Source organism: Saccopteryx leptura, chromosome 7 (genome assembly GCF_036850995.1).
Source record: "Saccopteryx leptura isolate mSacLep1 chromosome 7, mSacLep1_pri_phased_curated, whole genome shotgun sequence".
NCBI lineage: Eukaryota > Metazoa > Chordata > Mammalia > Chiroptera > Emballonuridae > Saccopteryx > Saccopteryx leptura.
The window spans coordinates 85977478-85999373 of NC_089509.1; the positions used below are offsets into that span (position 1 = coordinate 85977478).

At 39.0% G+C, this 21896-nt stretch overlaps 1 protein-coding gene and 1 pseudogene across 2 annotated transcripts; one reads left to right on the forward strand and one right to left on the reverse strand.

Annotated features, from left to right (window-relative positions):
- Positions 1 to 457: 457 nt before the first annotated feature.
- Positions 458 to 21865, reverse strand: TYW5 (tRNA-yW synthesizing protein 5). Of its 2 annotated transcripts, XM_066346094.1 has the most exons (8): positions 21685 to 21862; positions 15620 to 15774; positions 10690 to 10759; positions 9522 to 9566; positions 8651 to 8788; positions 4147 to 4234; positions 3641 to 3757; positions 458 to 1132 (listed from the first exon to the last, which is right to left on the reverse strand). In XM_066346094.1, the coding sequence occupies exons 1-8, from the start codon at positions 21760 to 21762 to the stop codon at positions 876 to 878; spliced, it is 948 nt and encodes a 315-aa protein (XP_066202191.1). In that variant the 5' UTR covers positions 21763 to 21862; the 3' UTR covers positions 458 to 875. The 2 variants fall into 2 exon arrangements, with proteins under 2 accessions (XP_066202191.1, XP_066202193.1); XM_066346096.1 differs by lacking the exon at positions 8651 to 8788 and having other exon boundaries at positions 21685 to 21865.
- On the forward strand, positions 6904 to 7682 carry LOC136378828 (BOS complex subunit TMEM147 pseudogene; annotated as a pseudogene).
- Positions 21866 to 21896: the final 31 nt, after the last annotated feature.

Below are 21896 nucleotides of genomic sequence, written 5' to 3' on the forward strand. Positions count from 1 at the left end.
TTTAGATCAAAGAGACCAAAGGATTTGGTGGCAAATTTTGGGAAAGCTTCCTTATATTGAGAGGGCCCCTGGAATCCAGCCTGACTCCCCCACTGCGTGTAAATAAAGGTGCACACAGCCTGAACTGCTACTGCAACCATTCCGCGAAAGCAGCCAGCCTTAGGATGATGCCAATGCTGCAGCTGAAAACAGGAATAAAACCCGAGGTTCTTAAAGACACTTGAACCATTGGCTCAGAAATACTAGAGCCCAACACCAGCAGACTTTATCTATAATGATTTAATACATTTTCTTGTCATTTTAAGTTAAAGTTTTAGTTATTTACATCTGAAAGCTCAAGAAGGGTGCTAGTACAGCATTCTTTGAACCATAACAATCTGTATTAAGTAGAAACCACTTAAATACCCCTTTGTACTTATTTAATCTGTACATCCTTTTTTTTTTCCCAAGCAAGAAGAGGGAGACAGACTCCCACATGTGCCCTGACTGGGATCCACCTGGCAACCCCATCCGGGGCCATGCTCACGACCAAGCTATTTTTAGCGCCCCAGGTGGAGGCTCCATAGAGCCATCCTCCTGGCTCAGGGTTATAGGCTCAAACCAATCCAGCCATGGCTGCAAGAGGGGAAGGGAGTGGGAGGGGAGCGGGGTGGAGAAGCAAATGGTGGCCTCTGTGTGCCCTGACCAGGAATTGAACCCAGGACATCCACATGCCGGCCGAGGCTCTACCACTGAGCCAACTAGCCAGGGCCTATACATCTTAAATTGATTTATCTTTCCTCTTTCAACAGAATCTTAATTTGTATCTTGTTATATTCTAATATTTGAGCTGAACTGTATTTAAAAGTTTATATTAATTGCATTCCCTTCGTTATTTACTCAAAGTTTCTGCTATAGGCTTTGTCTTGAATGTGTAAGACCATTCGCCGTGCATAGAAGTCCCTGTATTCCTCTGGTAATTCAGCCAGTGTTTTTAAGGCTCTGTCCAAAATTTGTGCAGCTCTTGATGCTGCTGTAGGATCTTTGTTTCCATAGGTATCGGTTTTATCATAGCATTCAGACGGAAGGTGCTTCCAAAAGACATTCACTCCCACTCCAAACTCTTCAGAAATTACATTATGGAACCATAATGCTAAAGAAAAATTTTTAAGAAGTTAAAAATAAAATCTACAGTTAAAAAAAAAATCCCAAAATGTCAGTGAAATATCACGTATTGCATATAACCAATGTAAGAAATAATTCTTGTAACTAGATCCCTTCGTTAGCACACTCCCAGCTTTTAACAGAATCATTTTAACTTTTATGAATTGCCAACCAATTTAAAGTGTCAGTAGCACAACCCTACATTTAAAACCTTTGGAAATAGCAATTTTTTAACTTGAAAGACATAATTAAGTTATATTTGTTTTGTACTTCTATAATTTGGGACTGTGTTTTGTGTTACTTGTTTACACTTCCTGAGTCACACAACCACATCAAAAGTATTTATTTTCTGTACACAGAACATTTCAATTATTTGAGGAGTATATTGACCTTTTCTGACTCAGTACAATACTTTTGTTCTCTAAAACTTCCTGTTTGAGCTGCATCTGCTTTTCTAACTTGCTTAAATTTGTATTCAATGTAGCCTCCTCAGTTTTATATATCTAATGCAATTATGCTCTTATTTCTTTCAGCTCTTCTTCAGTAAGTATATAAAACTAAAGCAAATATAAGAGTGGGCAAAAGTAGGTTTACGATTATATGAGTTTATTCTTCTATTATTTATTAATTATTGTATTATTTATTTGTATTACAACTATAAACCTACTTTGACTCACTCCTGAATTTTAGTAGAGAGAATGAGTAATCTTTATCATATTTTATAGCTAATTAATTTTTTACTTCCACTACAAAGTTTACTTCTTTGTTTTTAATTGAGTCTAAACATTTTTTCAAAATGTAGGCACTACCAGAATACTAAAGCAATAGCACAGTATGACAAAGAGGAAATACTAATCACATCAAAAAAGTGGGTAAGCTAGTGAAAGGGTGAAAAGAAGACTTATGTTAAATTTATAAAAAACCTCAAAGCCATAGGAAAAACAAAAAGTTTTGATTTGCAAAACCAGTTTTCAAACATGGTTTTAATCTTAACCATTCTTTCTTTCAGAATCTTTTTTTCCTTATTCAGTATAATAAGAAAAATGCTAACCATTCTGTTCAATTTAAATCCAAAGATGGGGTTTTTGCTTATATTTCAAAATAAATGCAGATGTTCAGTTTTTCTGGCTTTTTTTGTTTTTTTATAAGTTTGTGAATAAAGGAAAACTACATAGCCCTTAACCATGCTCTAAAGATAAAAATGAATGAATAAATAAATAATGGCAATAGATTTAAAGACTAGTGTGCTGGTGTTTTCAATGAATATAATAAGAAGTCAATGTGTCAAAGTTTTATGGACAATTATGCAAAGGACATTGTATCAAGCCCCTTGGGGAATATGAAGATTAACAAAATATGGTTCCTGTTCTCAAGGATTTTATTATACTCTAGCTCCAAATGAGATCAGCAGATTTTATTTCTTTTTTATTTCATTCTATCACTAAAAAGATGGATTACTGATTATAAATCATTTTGATACTAGTTATAATATCTCTAATCTATTTTTGCTTTGAAGTATATTTACCATTTCCTGATAAATACTTAACTGACATAGTTAAAATAAAATGATTATAAAGAACAACCAGGTATAATCTATTCCCAGATAGAAAGCATCTTGCTTGATGTCATTTAATTTAGAGCAGGGGTCGGGAACCTATGGCTCACAAGCCAGATGCGGCTCTTTTGATGGCTGCATCTGGCTCACAGACAAATCTTTAATAAAAAAAATAATAACTTGAAAAATATAAAACATTCTCATGTATTACAATTCATTCATTTCCTACCGCTCATGTTCATGGTTGCGGGTGGCTGGAGCCAATCACAGCTGTCCTCTGGGATAACACCAAATTTTTATAGGATAATGCATAACATACACGGGTTGTTGTATGGGTCTCATGGAATTACATTTTAAAATATGTGGCATTCATGGCTCTCTTACAGCCAAAAAGGTTCCCGACCCCTGATTTAGAGTATAAATATATATTTTAGGTTGCCTTTGAAAAGCAAGACTTAATTTTATAAAAATTTGTCTAAGCATACTTTAAACACATGCTTTTTTTTTCTTTTTTAAGTGAGAAGAGGGGAGATAGTGAGATAGACTCCTGCACACACCCTGACCAGGATCCACCCGGCAACTCCATCATGGGCCAGTGCTCGAGTACCAGGCTATTTTTAGCACCTGAGGCTGACGCTGAGACCAATGAGTTATCCTTAGTGCCTGGGGCAAGGCTCAAACCAATCAGAGCCACTGGCTGCAGGATGGGAATAGGGCGAGAAGAGGAAGAAGAGGAAGCGAGTAACAGATGGTAGCTTCTCCTGTGTTCCCCGACCAGGAACTGAACCCAGGGAGTCCATATGCCAGGCCAATGCTCTATCCACTGAGTAAGCTGGCCAGCCAGAGCCAAAAATATACCTTTGTACTAAAATATCATGTAATAGATGAGTGATAGAGTACATATTTTGTAAACAGCAAATTACAGAGGTCTAGAAATCTTACCAGGAATGAATAAGACATCTCCAGCTTTAAGGGAACATTCATATCTTCTAGCTTTGGAAAACAGTGGATATTTAACTAAGTCTGGGTTATCTATATCCAGTACTTCTGATTTAGTACCTGAAAAGTTCCAAAAAGAATAATATATATTGAGTAAGGTTAGCATTTTTTAAATTACAAATATAAATTTGAAAATCTGTTCTTTTTTATACATTACTTACTGTACCCAAACTGTGAAAACAATTACTATTCTCCTGAAACCTAACACATTTTTCAATGACCCATCCTTTATTTGTGACCATTGACATCCATGTAATACAATTAAGAAAATCTGTAAATCTCATTCTTCACAGAGCCTAACATTACATGTATACACATACACAATGGATAACATAATCCATTTTTAGGAAGAAGCCCTAAAAATTTTTTCTATGAGAATAAAGAGATTTCTCAAAAAGAGTACTTGAAAAAACCAGACTTCAAAAACAATAACTTTTTTGAAAAAGTACCTGATAAATATAAATACTGTGCATCTCGAGGACTGAACAGTACAATACGTTTTTTTCCTGTCACTTGTATTAAGATGTTATCCATTACCTGAAGACAAATAAGAATTTATGAATAAACAATATCTAAAATTCACAAAAAGAACCAATGGTATTCCAAACAGTGAACTGTAAACCTTATCCTGTAATAAGCCTTGATTCACATTATCTATCACTCTTATAGTCATGGTCTAATGTAACAATGAAAACATTTGTATTACAAACACAACTGTTCCTTTAATTAAAGATATTTCCGGCCCTGGGCAATGGCTCAGTGGTAGAGCAATGACCCAGCATGTGGAAATCCCCGGCTTGATTCCCAGTTAGGGCACACAGAAGAGGTGACCATCTGATTCTTCCCACCTTCCTCTCCTCCCTCTCTCTCTCTCTCCCTCTCCCACAGCCAATGACTCCCCTGATTCGAGCACATGGGCCCCAGGCACTGAGGATGGCTCCATGGAAACTCCACCTCATGTGCTGCGAATAGCTCTGTCGCCACTGGCCCTGGGTGGTCAGAGCATCATCAACTCCAGACAGGGCTGCCAGGTGGATCCCAGTTGGGGCGCATGAGGGAGTCTATCTCCCCTCCTCTCACTTAAAAATAAATAAATAAAAAATATATATTTTATATATATAATTTTCTCCCCCTGTGGCACTGCTTTAAAATGGAAAGGGTTGGCAAGCCATTAGGAAGTCTGAATTCAAACATATTTGCCCTTGCCCAACCATTACAATAGTGAGGGTAGTTACACCTATTTAAGGCTCCCCTTATTAGTTTATATTACTTGTCTGTCAAGGAATACTATAAGGCCAACATTCCACAACAGATTAAAAGCACTTAGAAATATTAGATGTTGGGAAAATATAAGGTACTGCGGCAACCAGTGCTCTTATAATAACTTATAATATGTGGCCAACCATAATTTTATACACATTTTAATTTCTAAATAGAGTAATCTTGACTATTGTGTATGCAAGGGTGTGCTTTGTTGGTAGAAATTGTGAAAAATGTTAAAATTCAGAGCTACGTACTTCTCAACTAAGGAATTAAAATAAATACTACGCAATAGATATATTCATGATTATGTACAGAACACAACTACCTAAGCATTCCTCCTTTTACCACTAACCCTTTATATATAAAACCTTGTAATAACTATAACCAGCATTCCTTTGACCTATTTTTAATTTAAGAAACACTTTATAATATTTCATTATAATTCAATATAAAAGGGATAGTACTTAAAATTTAAAATGTAGTCATGAAATGCAATTAAAAATGTATCTAAGTTTTCACATCACTTTCTCACTGTATCACTTACATAAAACCTCCAAAAATAACAATACTCTAAGATGTCTACCTCACTTAATTATAGAGGTGCTATGTTAAAATCCTCCCAAGGTCCTCAGCTGAATTATAAAACACACTTTTAAAAATTAAAATAGTTGGATTTAGAACTTTTAAAAAAATTCCTTTATAAATGTAATATGTATTATTTTTAGCTTCCTAAATTTCTTCACCCAACACCAAACCATACACAATACTAGATTCGTTTTAAAACATTTATCTACAGATATTTAAGCAAATACAATTAAAACACCATTAAATAAATTATCAAGTTCAATAATCTACACATCTTTCTACTCAACAAATACAGTAGACATTTGATATTCTCAGGGAATATCAGGTCTACCGGAAAGTTCTGTCCGTTTCTATCACAAGTTTTGACACGTAAGCACATGTTTATTTGGCGCATGTGTGCCTATTTTTATCACTTAATGTATATATACTGACGTAGCAAATTAACTAAAACAAAGTTGACTCACATTAGTCTTATGTGTGAAGCGATAGTGTACCCATGGCTACTGATAAAGTTCATTTATGCCACTGTAATTTTTACGAATTTCAACAAGGAAGAAATGCTACAGAAGCATGTAGAAATTTATTGAAAGTGTTTGGTGAAGGTACAGTTTCTGATAGGACATGCAGAAGATGGTTCGAAAAATTTGAAATAGGTGATTTCGACCTTTCTGATAAGCCACGTTCTGGGAGACCATCTTTGATCGATGACGATGTTGTTAAGACCATGTTGGAGCAAGATCCTTTTCTGACAACAACAGAAATCACAGAAAAGCTTAATTCAGCTCAGCAAACCATTTCGGACCATATTCGGATGATAGGATTGGTGTGGAAATATTCAAGATGGGTGCCACATGAGTTAAGTCAGAAGAATTTGGATGATCGAGTTGTCATATGCACATCTCTGCTTGCTCGGAACAAAATCGAGCCCTTCTTGAACCAGATGATAACTGGGGATGAAAAGTGGATTACCTACGAAAACATCGTAAGGAAAAGGGCATATTGTGAACCCAGAAAACCTGGCCCTTCCACCTCTAAACCATATTTGACTCTGAATAAGAGAATGTGTATATGGTGGGGCATTCAAGGACCAATAAATTATGAGCTTTTAAAACCGAACAAAAAGCTCAATTCGGAGAAGTATTGTCAGCAGCTGGGTAATTTAAAGACAGCAGTCCAAGAAAAGAGGCCGGCGATGTTCAATAGGAAGAACATCATACTGCATCATGATAATGCCAGGCCACATGCTGCTTTGGGGACGCGTCAAAAAATTGCAGAACTAGACTCCCAGCAGGCTGCGCGGGCCGCGGCGGAGGCAGGGGCGCCAGGCCCGGGCTCGGGCGCCAGGAGGGTGAGGCCAGAGGCCGGCGCTATGACCTTGTTTCACTTTGGGAACTGCTTCGTCCTGGCCTACTTCCCCTACTTCATCACCTACAAGTGCAGCGGCCTGTCCGAGTACAATGCCTTCTGGAAGTGTGTCCAGGCTGGGGTCACCTACCTTTTCGTTCAGCTGTGCAAGATGTTGTTCCTGGCCACTTTCTTTCCCACCTGGGAAGGCGGCATCTATGATTTCATTGGGTTGCATCCCACTCTGGGTTGGAGCCCAGGGCATTGAATTTGACTGGAAATACATTCAGATGAGCACTGAATCCAACATCAGTCTGGTTCATTACATCGTCACATCTGCCCAAGTGTGGATGATAACACGCTATGACCTCTACCACACTTTCCGGCCAGCTGTCCTCCTGCTGATGTTCCTCAGCGTCTATAAGGCCTTTGTCATGGAGACCATCGTCCACCTTTGTTCCCTGGGCAGCTGGATGGCACTTCTGGCCCGAGCAGTAGTGACTAGGCTGCTGGCCCTCAGCACCCTGGCCTTGTATGTCGCCGTTGTCAACGTACACTCCTAGGCTTGTCCCAGGCATTCACACACCTTTTTCCTGTCTCCAGATTTTAGTGAAGTAAACGGGGGAAAAAAAAAAATTGCAGAACTAGGCTGGAAAATTCTGTCGCATCCACCATATTCCCTGGACTTAGCACCCTCTGACTATCACTTGTTTTTGTCCTTACAAAATTTTTTGAAGGGCAAAAAATTCAAAAATGAAGAAGATATCAAACAAGCACTGGTTCAATTTTTCGCATCAAAAGATAAAACATTTTTCAAAAATGGGATATACAAATTGCCCTCACGCTGGCAAGAAATCATTAATAATAATGGCAATTATATTATTTGATAAAGTTTATTGATGGTAAGAAAAATTCGTATTTGTTTTATTCCAAAAACGGACAGAACTTTCCAGCAGACCGTATATATATCCTAAGACCTTCAGACAGCCCCATATTCTTCTAATTGGAAGTGGATCTCCATAAGCTTCTTCTGCCTTTCTCCTGAATAACAATTCCATCTACTCATGGATTACTTCAACATCCTCATACCACAACCTTATTACTTTTATGAGTTTCACAATTTTCCCCCTCATATGATGGTAATTTTTCTCATGTTAAAAAATAAATCATAAAACCTGTGTGTGTATCTATATATCCTTTATATATATGATGACAAATCAAGAACAAGACCACAGAGCAATGAACATGTGAGAAATTAGGCTTCGGCATTAGCTAGTAATCCACTCCATATCACTGCTGAAACCTCATGTTTCAGCAAATTACATGTCAAATTTCTTTTTTGTGTGTGTGTGACAGAGACAGAGAGAGGGACAGATAGGGACAGACATACAGGAAGGGAGAGAGATGAGAAGCATCAATTCTTCGTTGCAGTTCCTCAGTTGTTCATTGATTGAGTTCTCATATGAGCCTTGACCGGGAGGCTACAGCAGACCGAGTGACCCCTTGTTTGAGCCAGTGACCTTGGGCTCAAGCTAGTGAGCCTTACTCAAACCAGATGATCCCGCACTCAAGCTGGCGAAATTGGGGTTTCAAACCTGGGTCCTCTGTGTCCCAGTCCAACGCTCTATCCACTGTGCCACCACCTGGTCAGGCACATGTCAAATATCTTTAGGATAGCCTAGAGAGGTGAAACTGTGACTGTTAAATCTATAACTGTTTAAGATATACTGTAGCTTTAGATTTCTCATTTATGTAGCTTACATCATAGTGGGTCCAAAGTTGTAATCCTGGTGAGCTAATTCGAAAAACACTGGAAAAAAACTGCTCCTCTTTGAAAAACTTTGGAAACTTAATATCTCCTTCCAATAAAGGAAACTGCTTTCTGATATCTGCAACATCCTGCATTGAGAAACAATAAGAATTTTAATAAACACAACATTGACAATGCTTATTTTATCTAAGGCAGCCAATCAGAGCCCATGATATAAAGGAGGAATGGAGTAAAACTCTGTTCACTGCTTTAAAGTACGAGGATAGCCAACAAATGAAGGAATACAGACTGTGTAACAAGACTGCAGATTCAATAGTATCACTATTGTTACGCTTAATATGCTTCATTTATAGAAAGGTTCTTTCCACTTTTTAAGCAAGATTTATATAACTATCACCTAATAAGTTTTTTTTTTTTAAGCAAGAGAGAGACAGATAGATAGGAAGGGAGAGAGATGAGAAGCATTAACTTGTTGCAGCATCTTATTTCACTGACTGCTTTCTCATATGTGCCTTGACCCAGGGGCTACAGCAGAGTGAGTGACCCCTTGCTCAAGCCAGTGACCTTGGGTTCAAGCTGGTGAGCCTTGTTCAAACCAGATGAATCTGCACTCAAGCTGGGGACCTCAAGGTGTCAAACCTAGGTCCTCCATGTCCCAGTCTGACTGTATACACACACCACTGCCTGGTCTGGCCCAACTTTTAAAAACTGTACTTACTTATGGGAACAAATCACTGAGAAAAGAATGGAAAAAGATAAAACAGATTGTATGTCAAGCAATAAGTATAAAAATTATACTGCCAGTTAAAATATATACATCCATTTAAGCTTGAACAATTGTTTCACATTCAGAATTCTTACCTTTCTAGGGTCTTCTCCAAGTGATCGTAAGTAGTATTTCTCATCCTTAAACATCCCAAAGAAAAATAGCATCAATATTCACTTAAAAAATTAGAAAGTAAAGACAAAAGGAAATGAGTCTTAAAATCAAACCCACTTAAGTTGTTTCCAAAAAAGTTACATTTTCTTACCCTTTCTACTAATGCTCCCTGGTGGCCATCTGAAGAAATACAAATTTCAAAATATATCTTATTTACCCTAACAACATATTCTAAATCTATGATCATAAATTTAACTAAACTTTCCAAGTCATTATTTTTATATTTTTAATCGCACCGTATCAGGTAAATTCTATAAATTTATTACAGGCTAAATACATTTCAAAATACGTTCTTCAAAATTCTAAGAGTTTTTTCTACTGGTTCTAATATTTCAAGATTTAAAAAACAAATGCATGTGGCAGATACAGAGATGTACCTCTCAGACCCCTCCTAAGGAAAGGCCCCACTGCTCAGCTGCAAGAAATAACTCAGAGCTGCCAGCTGTTAACTCCTTCAGGTCCACCTCAGCCTGTGACCCAAGGTCATGCTCTTTTTGGGGTGGCCCCAACTAATGAGACTGTACAAAATAACAAAAGGTCTTGACATTGCTACCCAACCCACGACTCCTCTAACAGTGCTTAGGAATTCCATGATATTAAATTGAATTATTTAAAGGTTGATTATAATAAGTAAATTCTTCTGAAAAAATTACAGCAAATACCAAAAAAAAATCACACTGACAATAATAAAATATAGAAATAGATCTCCATTAGCATTTGAACTTGGTATGTCAAACCAAAGCATTTTCAAAGGAAGTAATACTAATAGCAAACATTTAGTGAGTAGTTTCTATTCAGGCACTGTGCTAATACTCTACAGATTACATTTAGTTAATCATCAAAATACCCTATAAAATAGGTACTGGTATTTTTCATATTCTATAGACAAGTATACTGAGGCACAGAAAAATAACTTGGCCAAGGTTTGAGATCCAGTAAATAGAACTAATATCTATGGCATATACAACCAAACCTAAGAGTGGCTATCAGAGAAGAATACAGCCCTTGTATATATAATATTCTCCTATTAGAAAATCCATTAGTTTATAAATGTGAATGCTTCCTAAAGAAAATGTTAAAACCAGTTACCTCTGAAATAAAGAATTCTTTATGCTTTTCTTCAGCTGCCCTTTGAACGAACTTGTCAAAAGGTAAAGTTCTGAAATAAACACAAAAGAATCCTTGGACTTAATAATAATAATACTCTGATCACTATATATATAGGGGCTTGCTCAAGTTGGATATGACTTTCTGTTTTATAATATCCATAATTCTATAACCTATTATGTAGAATTCTAAATTTTTAAAATTCATTTAGCAGTGTGCTTATTTGACCTAGGTCCTCTAAAATTTTGATTTCAAAAATGAAAGATTTTTAAATCTATGGTACAGATGGATCCTTCTCATATGTCAAGATCCTCCTATTCCACGTTACTGTCAGAGAAATGTTTCTATGGTGTCTGGTTACATTTAGAAATATATGCTTTCAAGCTCCTATTGCTCTCTCTTTTCAAGTATCATGGCAAAACACATCTTGTGATGATGGAGCAACTCCCAGTGCTGTTTGGAAAAGAGAGTAGGCAAATGTTCCATGAAGATGAAGTCCCCCTCCTCACTGATTTCCTGCCTTCGGCACCACCACAGAACACAGAAGCCTAGAACAGTGCTCTCACCTCCTGAACCACCCTCTGTCATTTTAACACTTCTGAGGAATATCTCAAGGAGAATTCCAGTGAACTGACAGCTTTACTCTTCAATATTTGTGCCCAAAGGCCTGGCTCCTTCCACTGGGTGAACAGAGCAAAACATCACAGAAGCAAGTGTGTTTCCTTTACCTCACATTCTCAAGCCTCGAGGGTTATTTTTTCTCCAGGTCCCATCCTATCCCTTCAACCTTCTACCAGTGCTCAGCGAACTCATTAGTCAACAGAGCCAAATATCAACAGTATGATTGAGATTTCTTTTGAGAGCCAAATTTTTTAAACTTAAACTATATAGGCAGGTACATTCCTTATCGAGGTAGCGCCCGCAGGTGGTATTTTGTGGAAGAGCCACACTCAAGGGGCCAAAGAGCCGCATGTGGCTCACGAGCCACAGTTTGCCAACCAGGGTTAGACTCAACAGTACTACCCACCACATAAGGATGACCCCTTATCAGTAATATCAAGACAATCAAGTCCTCAAAAGCACCCAGGTCAAAAGTCTCTCCCCTCCTCCAGCACTTCTCTCCAGCCTCCAGACCTCAGGTAACGAGTCATCTTTTCACTCTTACATTCCACTTGAAATCTGTACTGGGGAGATGGGGAGCAAGGGTTATTAACAAAACCCTTTCTTCTTTGTAAGACGACCTTGGACTTACTTTCTGCTAGCAATGTTTTTCCAGAAACAAACTGGATTAAGATAAATGAGGAATGTCAACTCTGATATCGGGTAATATTGTTTATTGTAAAAATAACTCTTGATTGGTGAACTATGTCTGACTAGAAAGCTGGTGGTGGACTATACGTACTTGTTAGGAAACAGGGGATTTGACCTCCCTGTGTGCAGTATAACTCTTGCAACTGAGTATGTCCCTTGGAGGAATCAAGACTAGGTCATGGGTTATTTTGTGCTACTGGGTGTCTAAGCTAGAGTGTTTCTGCACTTACTTCTATAGTTTTGTTCCCCTGTAACAAAGCTGTCACAGCTGGTGAGCCAGAAAAATGGCTCCTGGATTGGTATAAGGACTCCAAAAGATACTATCCTGCTAGAATGCGCTTTTCTGCAAAGCCAAATGAATTTGATGCAAGATTCTGGACTAGGAGGTCCTGTGAGCATGAATGTCAATCTGAAATTGAGGACACTGCTTGTAATGTAGAGTGAGCATTGCAAGAGAGACAAAGGAGTCTCCATCTGCTCAGACCAATCTCCTTCTAGAGTTTCTATTATATCAACAAATTTACCTGGCATCTTCCTATTCAATGTGTTCCATCTCCAACCTCACCATATACCCTTCGTTCCTACCAAAGCATCTCCAAAGAGATGGAGATGTGGAACAACGTGGAAGCCTCTCTAGCCCAGAGCTCCCTCTGTAATTGGTGCAGTTGCTCAGCCTTAGCTTTTTTACTAAGGAGAACCCAAAAGTATTTAAAGACCTTTACAAGTGCATGGCAGATAGAGTGGTTCAGTCCAAAGAAGTAGAACGGGGTGCCCCTCAGCACCTTTCCCCTTAGGTAGTGGTACCTGTCAGAGGTTCTGCAGAAGCAAAGGTGAGAGAGGGGGAAATTAAGTCTATGCATTGGGAAGTTCCTTGGCCTTAAGTACTTATCTATCCCCCCCGCACCCCAAAAAGAGTACCTAGTATTGAAGTTCCATGTGTCAGGACTGACATACAGACTAGTAAGGGAGGTAGTATCAAAGGGGAGTTAAAATCATGGGCTCTGTGCAGTCAGGCACATTGGGTATAAGTCCTGGTTCCATCATTTTAAGCTATACGATTTTTTTTAAGGTAGGGGGGTAGACAGTGAGGCAGACTCCCACATGCACAGTGACCAGGATCCATCTCATCGACTGAGCTATTTTTAACACCTGAGGCCGCTGTGCTCCAATGGAGCTACCCTCAGCACCCCAGTCACACTCAGACCAACTGAGCCACTGGTTGCAGGAGGGGAAGAGGGAGAGAAGCGGGTGGGGAAGAAGCAGATGGTCGCTTCTCCTTTGTGTCCTGACCAGGAATCAAGTCAGGATGTCCATATGCCTGGCCAACACTCTAGCCACTGAGCCACTGGCCAGGGCCTAAGCTATATGATCTTAGGTAAGTTACTTAATGTTTTTAAGCCTCTGTTTGCTCATCTGTATAAGTATTACTAAACTGAAGTGGTAACACTGATAAATGCGTGTAGGATTTCTTACTTTCTAGTCTGTCTGTGGTCTAGATGCCTCCTTTCTTTCCTATTCCTCATTACCTGCCAAAAATAACTAAATCTCTTTTTTTCTTGCACTAAGAAAATAATCTTGCAACTCTTCAGTAGCACTGGTGAAGAGTCTGGAGGAAGCGGGGATTAGAACGATTACATAATATATGTGCTTCAAAACAAGTTTTGCAAAGTTTATAGGACATGACAAAACATCAAGGCAATTCCAGAGGAAGTTTCAATAACTATTTTCGATGGCACGGAACTCTCTGGAAAATAAACATCATTAACTGCAGGGTGAAAAATGCTTATCATCCAGCACATCCTTCTCCTTTCTTGATTTAATAAAAAATGAAAAATTCTTACACTTGGAAAAATTTATGGCAATTAAATTCAATTCAAGGTCTATTAAAAACCAAAGCTGGTGAATATTCAAAGGATCAAAAACTGAGAAATTCTTTAGCAAGCTGCTACATGAGTTTGGAAAACTAATGAGAAAGAAATGCCCCGGACATTAGAAGCTCTGTTTAACTCATCTCTGAACTCTGGAAGAACAGTGAGAGCTAACTCTCTTTAATAATCAGGCTATTGTGAACTACAGGGTTTGTTAATAGACTGAGTTTGCTGGGAACTGCACATGCTCAGATTGTGAAAGATGTTTTTAAATTGAAAATTTTTATGAAACTCATGGTAATTAATAGTATAATAAAGCTATAAGATTATAGCATTTAAAGCTTTCAAATTTAGGCATCCAGCAGCTTTTAACAATCTCTTATTTACTTTTCAGACATGCTAAAGCATAAAATGAAAACCAGAGGAAAATTAACAGTATTTTATTTTGTCAAAAGAGAAAATTAAGTATAATTTTTTTTTAAGTTATCTGAGTTGATGAAAGATTACACCAAACATAGCAGCTACCTGCCCTACATTTTTAGAGGGCAGGAAAACAGAACATGGGCTTATACTTATTAAAAACAATCTGGATTTAGAAAACTTTCCAAAAATAGGGCCATTAAAAATAAAAATTGGCTGGACCAGGCGGTGGCGCAGTGGATAGAGCGTCGGACTGGGATGAGGAAGAACCCAGGTTCAAGACCCCGGGGTTGCCAGCTTGAGCGTGGGCTCATCTGGTTTGAGCAAAAAGCTCACTAGCATGGACCCAAGGTCACTGGCTCGAGCCGGCGGTTACTCAGTCTGGTTACTCAGTCTGCTGAAGGCCCGCGGTCATGGCACATATGAGAAAGCCATCAATGAACAACTTCAGTGTCGCAACGAAAAACCGATGATTGATGCTTCTCATCAATCTCCGTTCCTGTCTATCCCTCTATCTGACTCACTCTCTGTCCCTGTAAAAAAATAAAAAATAAAATAAAAATTGGCCAGACCAGGCAGTGGCGCAGTGGATAGAGCGTCGGACTGGGATGCAGAGGATCCAGGTTCGAGACCCCGAGGTCACCAGTTTGAGCGCGGGCTCATCTGGTTTGAGCAAAGCTCACCAGCTTGGACCCAAGGTTGCTGGCTTGAGCAAGGGGTTACTCGGTCTGCTGAAGGTCCACGGTCAAGGCACATATGAGAAAGCAATCAATGAACAACTAAGGTGTCGCAACAAAAAACTAATGATTGATGCTTCTCATCTCTCTCTGTTCCTGCCTGTCTGTCCCTATCTATCCCTGTCTCTGACTCTGTCTCTGTAAAAAAAAAAAAAAAAAAAAAAAAAATGGTTATAAAGAAAAACTTTAGAATTTATTACTCTAGGTAATCATTAACTACTGTTGTAGGATCAATTAATTAATGAAGCACTGAATGAATACAGCACTCTCAACTACAGATGTAATCTAACTCTAGTTATGACAATTCTGTTCTTTCTATGATTCCAGAAGGTTTCAGGGATACGTACACCCAAGGGAAAAAAAAAATGTTTGAGATGTCTGTGTATAATTACATAAACTCAGAATTCTTGTCCTTTAAAAGCCATTCTTTAAAAATTAGTTAGCTAGTCCATGAGTATATCAAGCCAGCCAAAAGATGAAGTGCCATATGGTCGTTGTATAACAATGCAAAAATATTTTAAAAGTTTAAGATAAGTTATTTGTGTCCAAAGAGTAAACCTCAGAAAAAAATAATACCTATATACAAAGTTCTTACTAATGAAGTCCATCTGGGCAACGGCAGCAACATGAATCTTCACTTCCTTCCTCCCTCCAGCTTGACTTAGGTAATCCACTGTCCATTTGCTTGTACATGTCCCCAAATCAATTCCTTCCAACACTAGAGGTTTTCTCTAGAGTGGGCAAAAAAATACAAACAAATTAGGAAAAACCAACAATATATCAGGAGTTGTATTTGGCAATAGAGGGACAAAAATAAAAAGAAATGATTCTTGATTCCAAGATGCTCAAATGCAAACCTTTTGATAATTTATGCTGTAAAAAACAGGAAAACAACCATCCAATATACACAGAACAAAATTTTAACATTAGGAAAACAAAAACCAAGCAAACTAGTGACACCATCAATAGCTAAGAGATAAGAAAAATCTGAATATTATTTAAAGCCTTTTCATGAGTGTAAATTGACTAATAATTTATTATTATAACTGTAAATTAATATTTGTACTTTATAGTCAAATATTGTTAGTTTTTTTATTTTGATACCATTTCAAACTTATGGAAAAGTTGTGAAATATCACAAAGAACTCCCATATGCCCTCTACTCTGATTCACCAACTGTTTACCTAACATTTCACCTCATTTCCTTTACCATCTACCCTCATTTTCACTATGTGTGTTAGGGAAGAATATATTATTAAAAAGATTTCAATTTTTTCTGAATTATTTCAGGGTAAGTTGCTGATATCATGCTCCTGCTCCTTTATCTCTAAAAACCTGAGTATATGTCCTGAGGAAAAAAGACATTATCTTACATATCTTATATCAAAATTATTGTTAACACTGATTTACTATTATCTAATCCAAATATTGGAACAGTCCCTATCCAATTTTGCTAATTGTCCTAATCACATCCTTTATAGTTATTTTCACCCTATTTCTGAGATGTCACATTGCATTAGTGGCCCTTTTACTCTGGAACAGTTTTCCAGCCTTTTCTTCCATGACCTTGAGTTCTGAAGAGTATGGACCAGTTATTTTGTAGAATGTCCTTCAGTTTCAGTTCATCTGATGCTTCTTCATAATTAGATTCAGGTTATGCATTTTTGGAAGGAATGTATCACAGAAGCAGTATTGTGTCCTTCTCAGAATAACATATCAGGTGGCACATGATATTCTAAACTATTATTTGTGATGTTAATTTTCATCAAATGGTAATTCCTGTCCGAGTTAAGTATTCCTATGAATAAAATTGGGTTTTTAAAAAATTCCATCATCTTCTACATGTAGTAGTTGGCATCCTAGTGTCAAAATGAGATCAAACTTCCCATTTATTTTATTCACTAGGTTATGATCTATTGATACAATTTTGATGCTCAAATGATTCCAGATTTAGCCAGTAGGAGCCCCTTAAAGCTGGCTCTTGTTACTTTTTTTTTTTTTTTTTAATTTTATTAATTTTTAGAGAGGAGAGAGAGAGAGAGAGAGAGAAGGGGGAGGGAGGAGCAGGAAGCATCAACTCCCATATGTGCCTTGACCAGGCAAGCCCAGGGTTTTGAACCGGCGACCTCAGCGTTTCCAGGTCGACGCTTTATCCACTGCGCCACCACAGGTCAGGCACTTGTTACTTCTTATACGAGCACTTCCGTATTTCATGGCAAAATAACACAAAGCAGCATCCTTTTATATACTTTATGTCAGTTCTATAGTCATTTATTCAAGCAGCTCTGGTTTCTTTACTGGTTAATGCTATTTAGAAACCATAATCTGGGTGGTGTTTTTATTATTAAAGTAACATTATTTCTCAGTGCACAGGGCTAGGATATAGATGAAAGTGTGTATATATTCACCCTCCAAAATATAAATACACACACAACATAGATGCATATACTTGAATCTATTTATTTCTCTCAATAGATACTATATATATAAACATGCACACTTAATGGATGTGAATGTATGAACCTCCAATCCTTTACTTCCAATTCTGATCTTTTTGTTGTAGTAATATAAGGTTATAGTTATTAAATATATAGAAATATAAAAATATGGAAGATATATATAAAAGTAATTAAAATAATATTAAAAATAATTATTAAAATTAAAGTTATGCCATTTGGATAGGAATTAATATAGTAACTTGGTGCCATAACTCTGTAATGTGATAAACAGACTCTGACTTACAAGCAGGGCCCAGTTAGTATGTGTATGAAGTTATACCTAGATAAGAAGTGGCTTGGTGGCCCTGGCCGGTTGGCTCAGTGGTAGAGTGTCGGCCTGGCGTGCAGGAGTCCCGGGTTCGATTCCCGGCCAGGGTACACAGGAGAAGCACCCATCTGCTTCTCCACCCCCCCCCCTTCCTCTTTGTCTCTCTCTTCCCCTCCCGAGCCGAGGCTCCATTGGAGCAAAAAGATGGCCCGGGCGCTGGGGATGGCTCCTTGGCCTCTGCCCCAGGCACTAGAGTGGCTCTGGTCCCGACAGAGCGACGCCCCGGATGGGCAGAGCATCACCCCCTGGTGGGCGTGCCGGGTGGATCCTGGTCCGGCGCATGCGGGAGTCTGTCTGACTGCCTCCCCGTTTCCAGCTTCAGGAAAAAAAAAAAGTGGCTTGGTGTTATTTACATTAACTTTAAGTTAAAAACATCTTAAAAAGTGGTTTGATATAAACATTTCAGTAGACTGACATAGAGGGGATTCCCTGCAAGGAACTCCCAAAAAGGTGGTTTGAGGTGATAATCCTCTAGATTGACACCTGTTAGAAGGCACTGGCCAGAAAAGGTACTAAAGCTGAGTGGCCCCCTGCTGAAGTAATCGCACATGTTGATGTGGACTGTCTCCACTCCCTTCTGAGCTCTGACCAAGGACAGCCAAGAGAAGCACGCTGACAGGGAAGGGGTGGAGGGGCCTTAAGCTGTACCCAGGCACGCCAAAAGGATTTGTGAGTAATAAATTGCCTGTGTGATTATTGCAACTAAATTGTGTGTCAGTCGTGTCTTTCCTCTGGTGGAATTTAACAGTAGCATTCTCATAGCCGCCTCAAGAGTAGTCTCGAAGAGGCTGCCAGCCCTGCTGATAAGCAGGAGTGTCCCACTACACGGGGAAGTCGAATCAGGGACGCCTGAATGACGTAGAGCTTGGGCTCTATGGGACACTTTTATCACAAGATTAATTCTAATCTTTATTGTTTATATATTTGTAACTCTTCACTTTCACAACTGCTAAGTCATATAACTATCAAAATGTTAACCAGAGTTCAGTATTTGTTTACAGTTCTTTTGTCTTTAGACTGAGAACATAAAATCAAAGTATTATATTCAAAAGTGACGTGGGTTACTTCTAGTCTTCCCTATTACTCGGATACACTTGTTATTTTTTAAAATTCTATGTTAGAGTTTCGTCTTTTAAATCATTCTTCATCCTTAATTATACTATTACTTTAGAATGTAAAACATTAGTGATCCCCAAAGTCCAAACTATACAAAAAAATCACCCTTTTCAAATCCTTCCACCTTGTACTCACTCATCCTCTATAACCAGTCTCATTAATTGCTGGTTTATGGTTCCTGTATATATTTTTTGCAACATGATCATAAATATATATACTTCTTTATTTCCTCTTATTTAAGTGGCATACCATGTATTTCTTTTGTAGCTTGCTTTTTCTTATTTTTTTTTAGCAAGAGATTAAGAGAGACAGGAAGGGAAGGAGAGAGATGAGCATTCACTTGTAGTTGTGGCACTTCAGTTGTTCATTGATTGCTTTCTCATATGTGCCTTGACCTGGGGGCTCAGGCTGAGCCAGTGATCCCTTGTTCAAGCCTGTAGCCTTGGGCTCAAGCCAGTGACCATGAGGTCATGTCAATGATCCCGTGCTCAAGCCAGTGACCACATACTGAAGATGGTGAGCCGACACTCAGGCCGGTGACCTTGGGGTTTCAAACCTGGGTCCTCAGTATCCCAGGTCAATGCTCTGTCCACTGTGCCACCACCTGGTCAGGTTAGTGTCTTTTTTTTTTTTTTTTTTTAGTGACAGGAAGGGGGGAGTGAGGGAGGGCAAAAAGATGGGGGGGGGCATTGATTTGTTGTTCCACTTATTTATGCATTCACTAGTTGATTCTTGTATGTACCCTGACTGGGACTGAACACCCAACTTTGGCATGTCAGGACACTCTAACCAACTGAGCCACTGGGTCAGGGCTATAGTGTCTCTTTTAGACAATTTGTTAACCTCCTACTAGACAGTACTCCTAAAGGGCAGGAACCCTTTAATTTTATACTTGAACTTCTACCAGAGTACTTGATAAATGGAAGACAGTCAGTAAATGCCTAATGAGTGGATAGTCCATGTGCCAATTATGGCAGATTTTATTTTCCAGCAAGGGCCATTAATCACATCTCCTATCCAAGGGGCTCTTCTGCAATGTGACCTTGCTATTACCCCGTAAAGAGATGGAGTCTCTGCAGGCCTTTTTACCTGTGCAGGTCCTGTGACTGCTTTGACAAGTGGACTGTGTTGTTGTTCCAATCCTGGGCATAGCTCTTTACTAGTCTAGTATCTTCTGTCTTCTGCCTCTTGAGAGCCAATAACCATAAAACATGTGACTAGGCCTGACCTGTGGTGGCGCAGTGGGTAAAGTGTCGACCTGGAAATGCTGAGGTTGCCGGTTCAAAACCCTGGGCTTGCCCAGTCAAGGCACATATGGGAGTTGATGCTTCCAGCTCCTCCCCCTGTTCTCTCTATCTCTTTCCTCTCTCTTTCTTTCTCTCTCTCTCTCTCTCTCTCTCTCCAATAAAAATGGATAAATAAGAAATCTAAAAAAAAAAAATTAAAAAAAAACAACAAAAAAAAAACATGTGACTAGACTGAGACTATACCCGCTCACAGCTTTTCTTTAGTTTCCAAGCAGAAAGTTCTTGTTTTCCAATTTTATCCTAAATTTCTAGTTTTATTACATCCTGACCAGAGTGCTGTTTATAATTTTCCATTTTATGAAATAATTTATGTCATATTTATATGTCTTGTCTGGGAAGATTAAATTACAAAATATGTTTTGCTATATACATTTTACATAGCACTTACAACCAACCTTTCCACCTTCACAATACTGCCCTGAAGGCATCTTACACTAACACATCCTGAGGCAGGGCAGACAACCAACCATACAGTACTAGTCCCTCAAATAAATGAGGGCTTGAATCTTCTGTAGCTTACTAACTGCTAAAAGAAGAAAAAGAACCTTCATCTCTGAATTTTATAATACTCAGAACTGAAGAAGCTCTATGACCACCTTTATAGACGTAAATATCAAGTAAAATTGCTGGGGTATTTTCTACCATATGCACACTAACTACAACTTTATGGATTTCTTTCCTTTAAATATCTGAACTCCTTATTATGTTTTTCAGGAGCTAGAACTGCCTTACAAAGCACTGCAAGTAAAAACACATTTTTCCCATAATATTTTTTCTCTTAAGTACTCCGTTTCGAATTACACATGTAAGAGAGTCTAACGTTTGAACTAGAACCCAGATTAGTCAAAATCCAAGACCAAGACCAGCGGAAGTTTCCTGGGGGAATTACCATTGCTTCCCTTTGTCTCAGTACAGTGAAAAACTCCTTTAATTTCAGTAACTCAAGTGCACTGACAGGCGCCATTCGCGCCAACAGGGAAGCACCAAAACCTCTAAACCTGAAGAAACTCAAAGGAAGATAGGAAGGTGGAAGGATATGGTAATGACCCAGAAATCTCCCTTCATTGCCAGGGTAACGGCTGAAGGCTAGGTAATAAGACTCCTACAAAGCAAGCAGTGCTTATTATTAGGCAAGACGATTCTGGCACCCAGCTCTCCGCTGTTATCCTGCTCCCCAGAAACGTGGGGCGTTCTCTCCGGGAAATGTAATGGATAACGCCGTTGACATCCCCATGCGCTCTCTCCTTTAGCCACGGAGTTAACCAGCCATGTGAGGACGCCCTCCGCCTTCTCCCCACACCCTGGGCCGCCAGAAACGAGTTCGGAGCCGCCTGGGTGGTAGGGACAGGTATCCCTGGCTTTCCGCGGTTCGGCCCAGCGCGAGGGCCTCACCTGTGGGTAGAGGTCCTGCATGAAGTGCTCCTGCGAAACGCCCTCGAGCCGGGGTACCGGGAGGCGCTGCCCGACCATGGGAGCTCACGCTCGTCCTCTGCCAGTCCCGGGAACCTAGGCACTAGAACACGTTCTTCAACTACCGATCCGCCCGGAAACACGCCCCGGTGAGGAAAGGTCCGCGAAGCCGCCGAACTCGCGAGAGCCGTTTG

Coding starts and splice junctions, on each gene's coding strand:
- TYW5 (XM_066346094.1), bottom strand. CDS start 21,762: ATGGTCGGGCAGCGCCTCCCGGTACCCCGGCTCGAGGGCGTTTCGCAG. Junction 3,758..4,146: donor ACAGTATTTATATTTATCAG/GTACTTTTTCAA, acceptor GGAACTTTTCAG/GTACTAAATCAGAAGTACTG. Junction 1,133..3,640: donor AGATGTCTTATTCATTCCTG/GTAAGATTTCTA, acceptor ATTTTTCTTTAG/CATTATGGTTCCATAATGTA.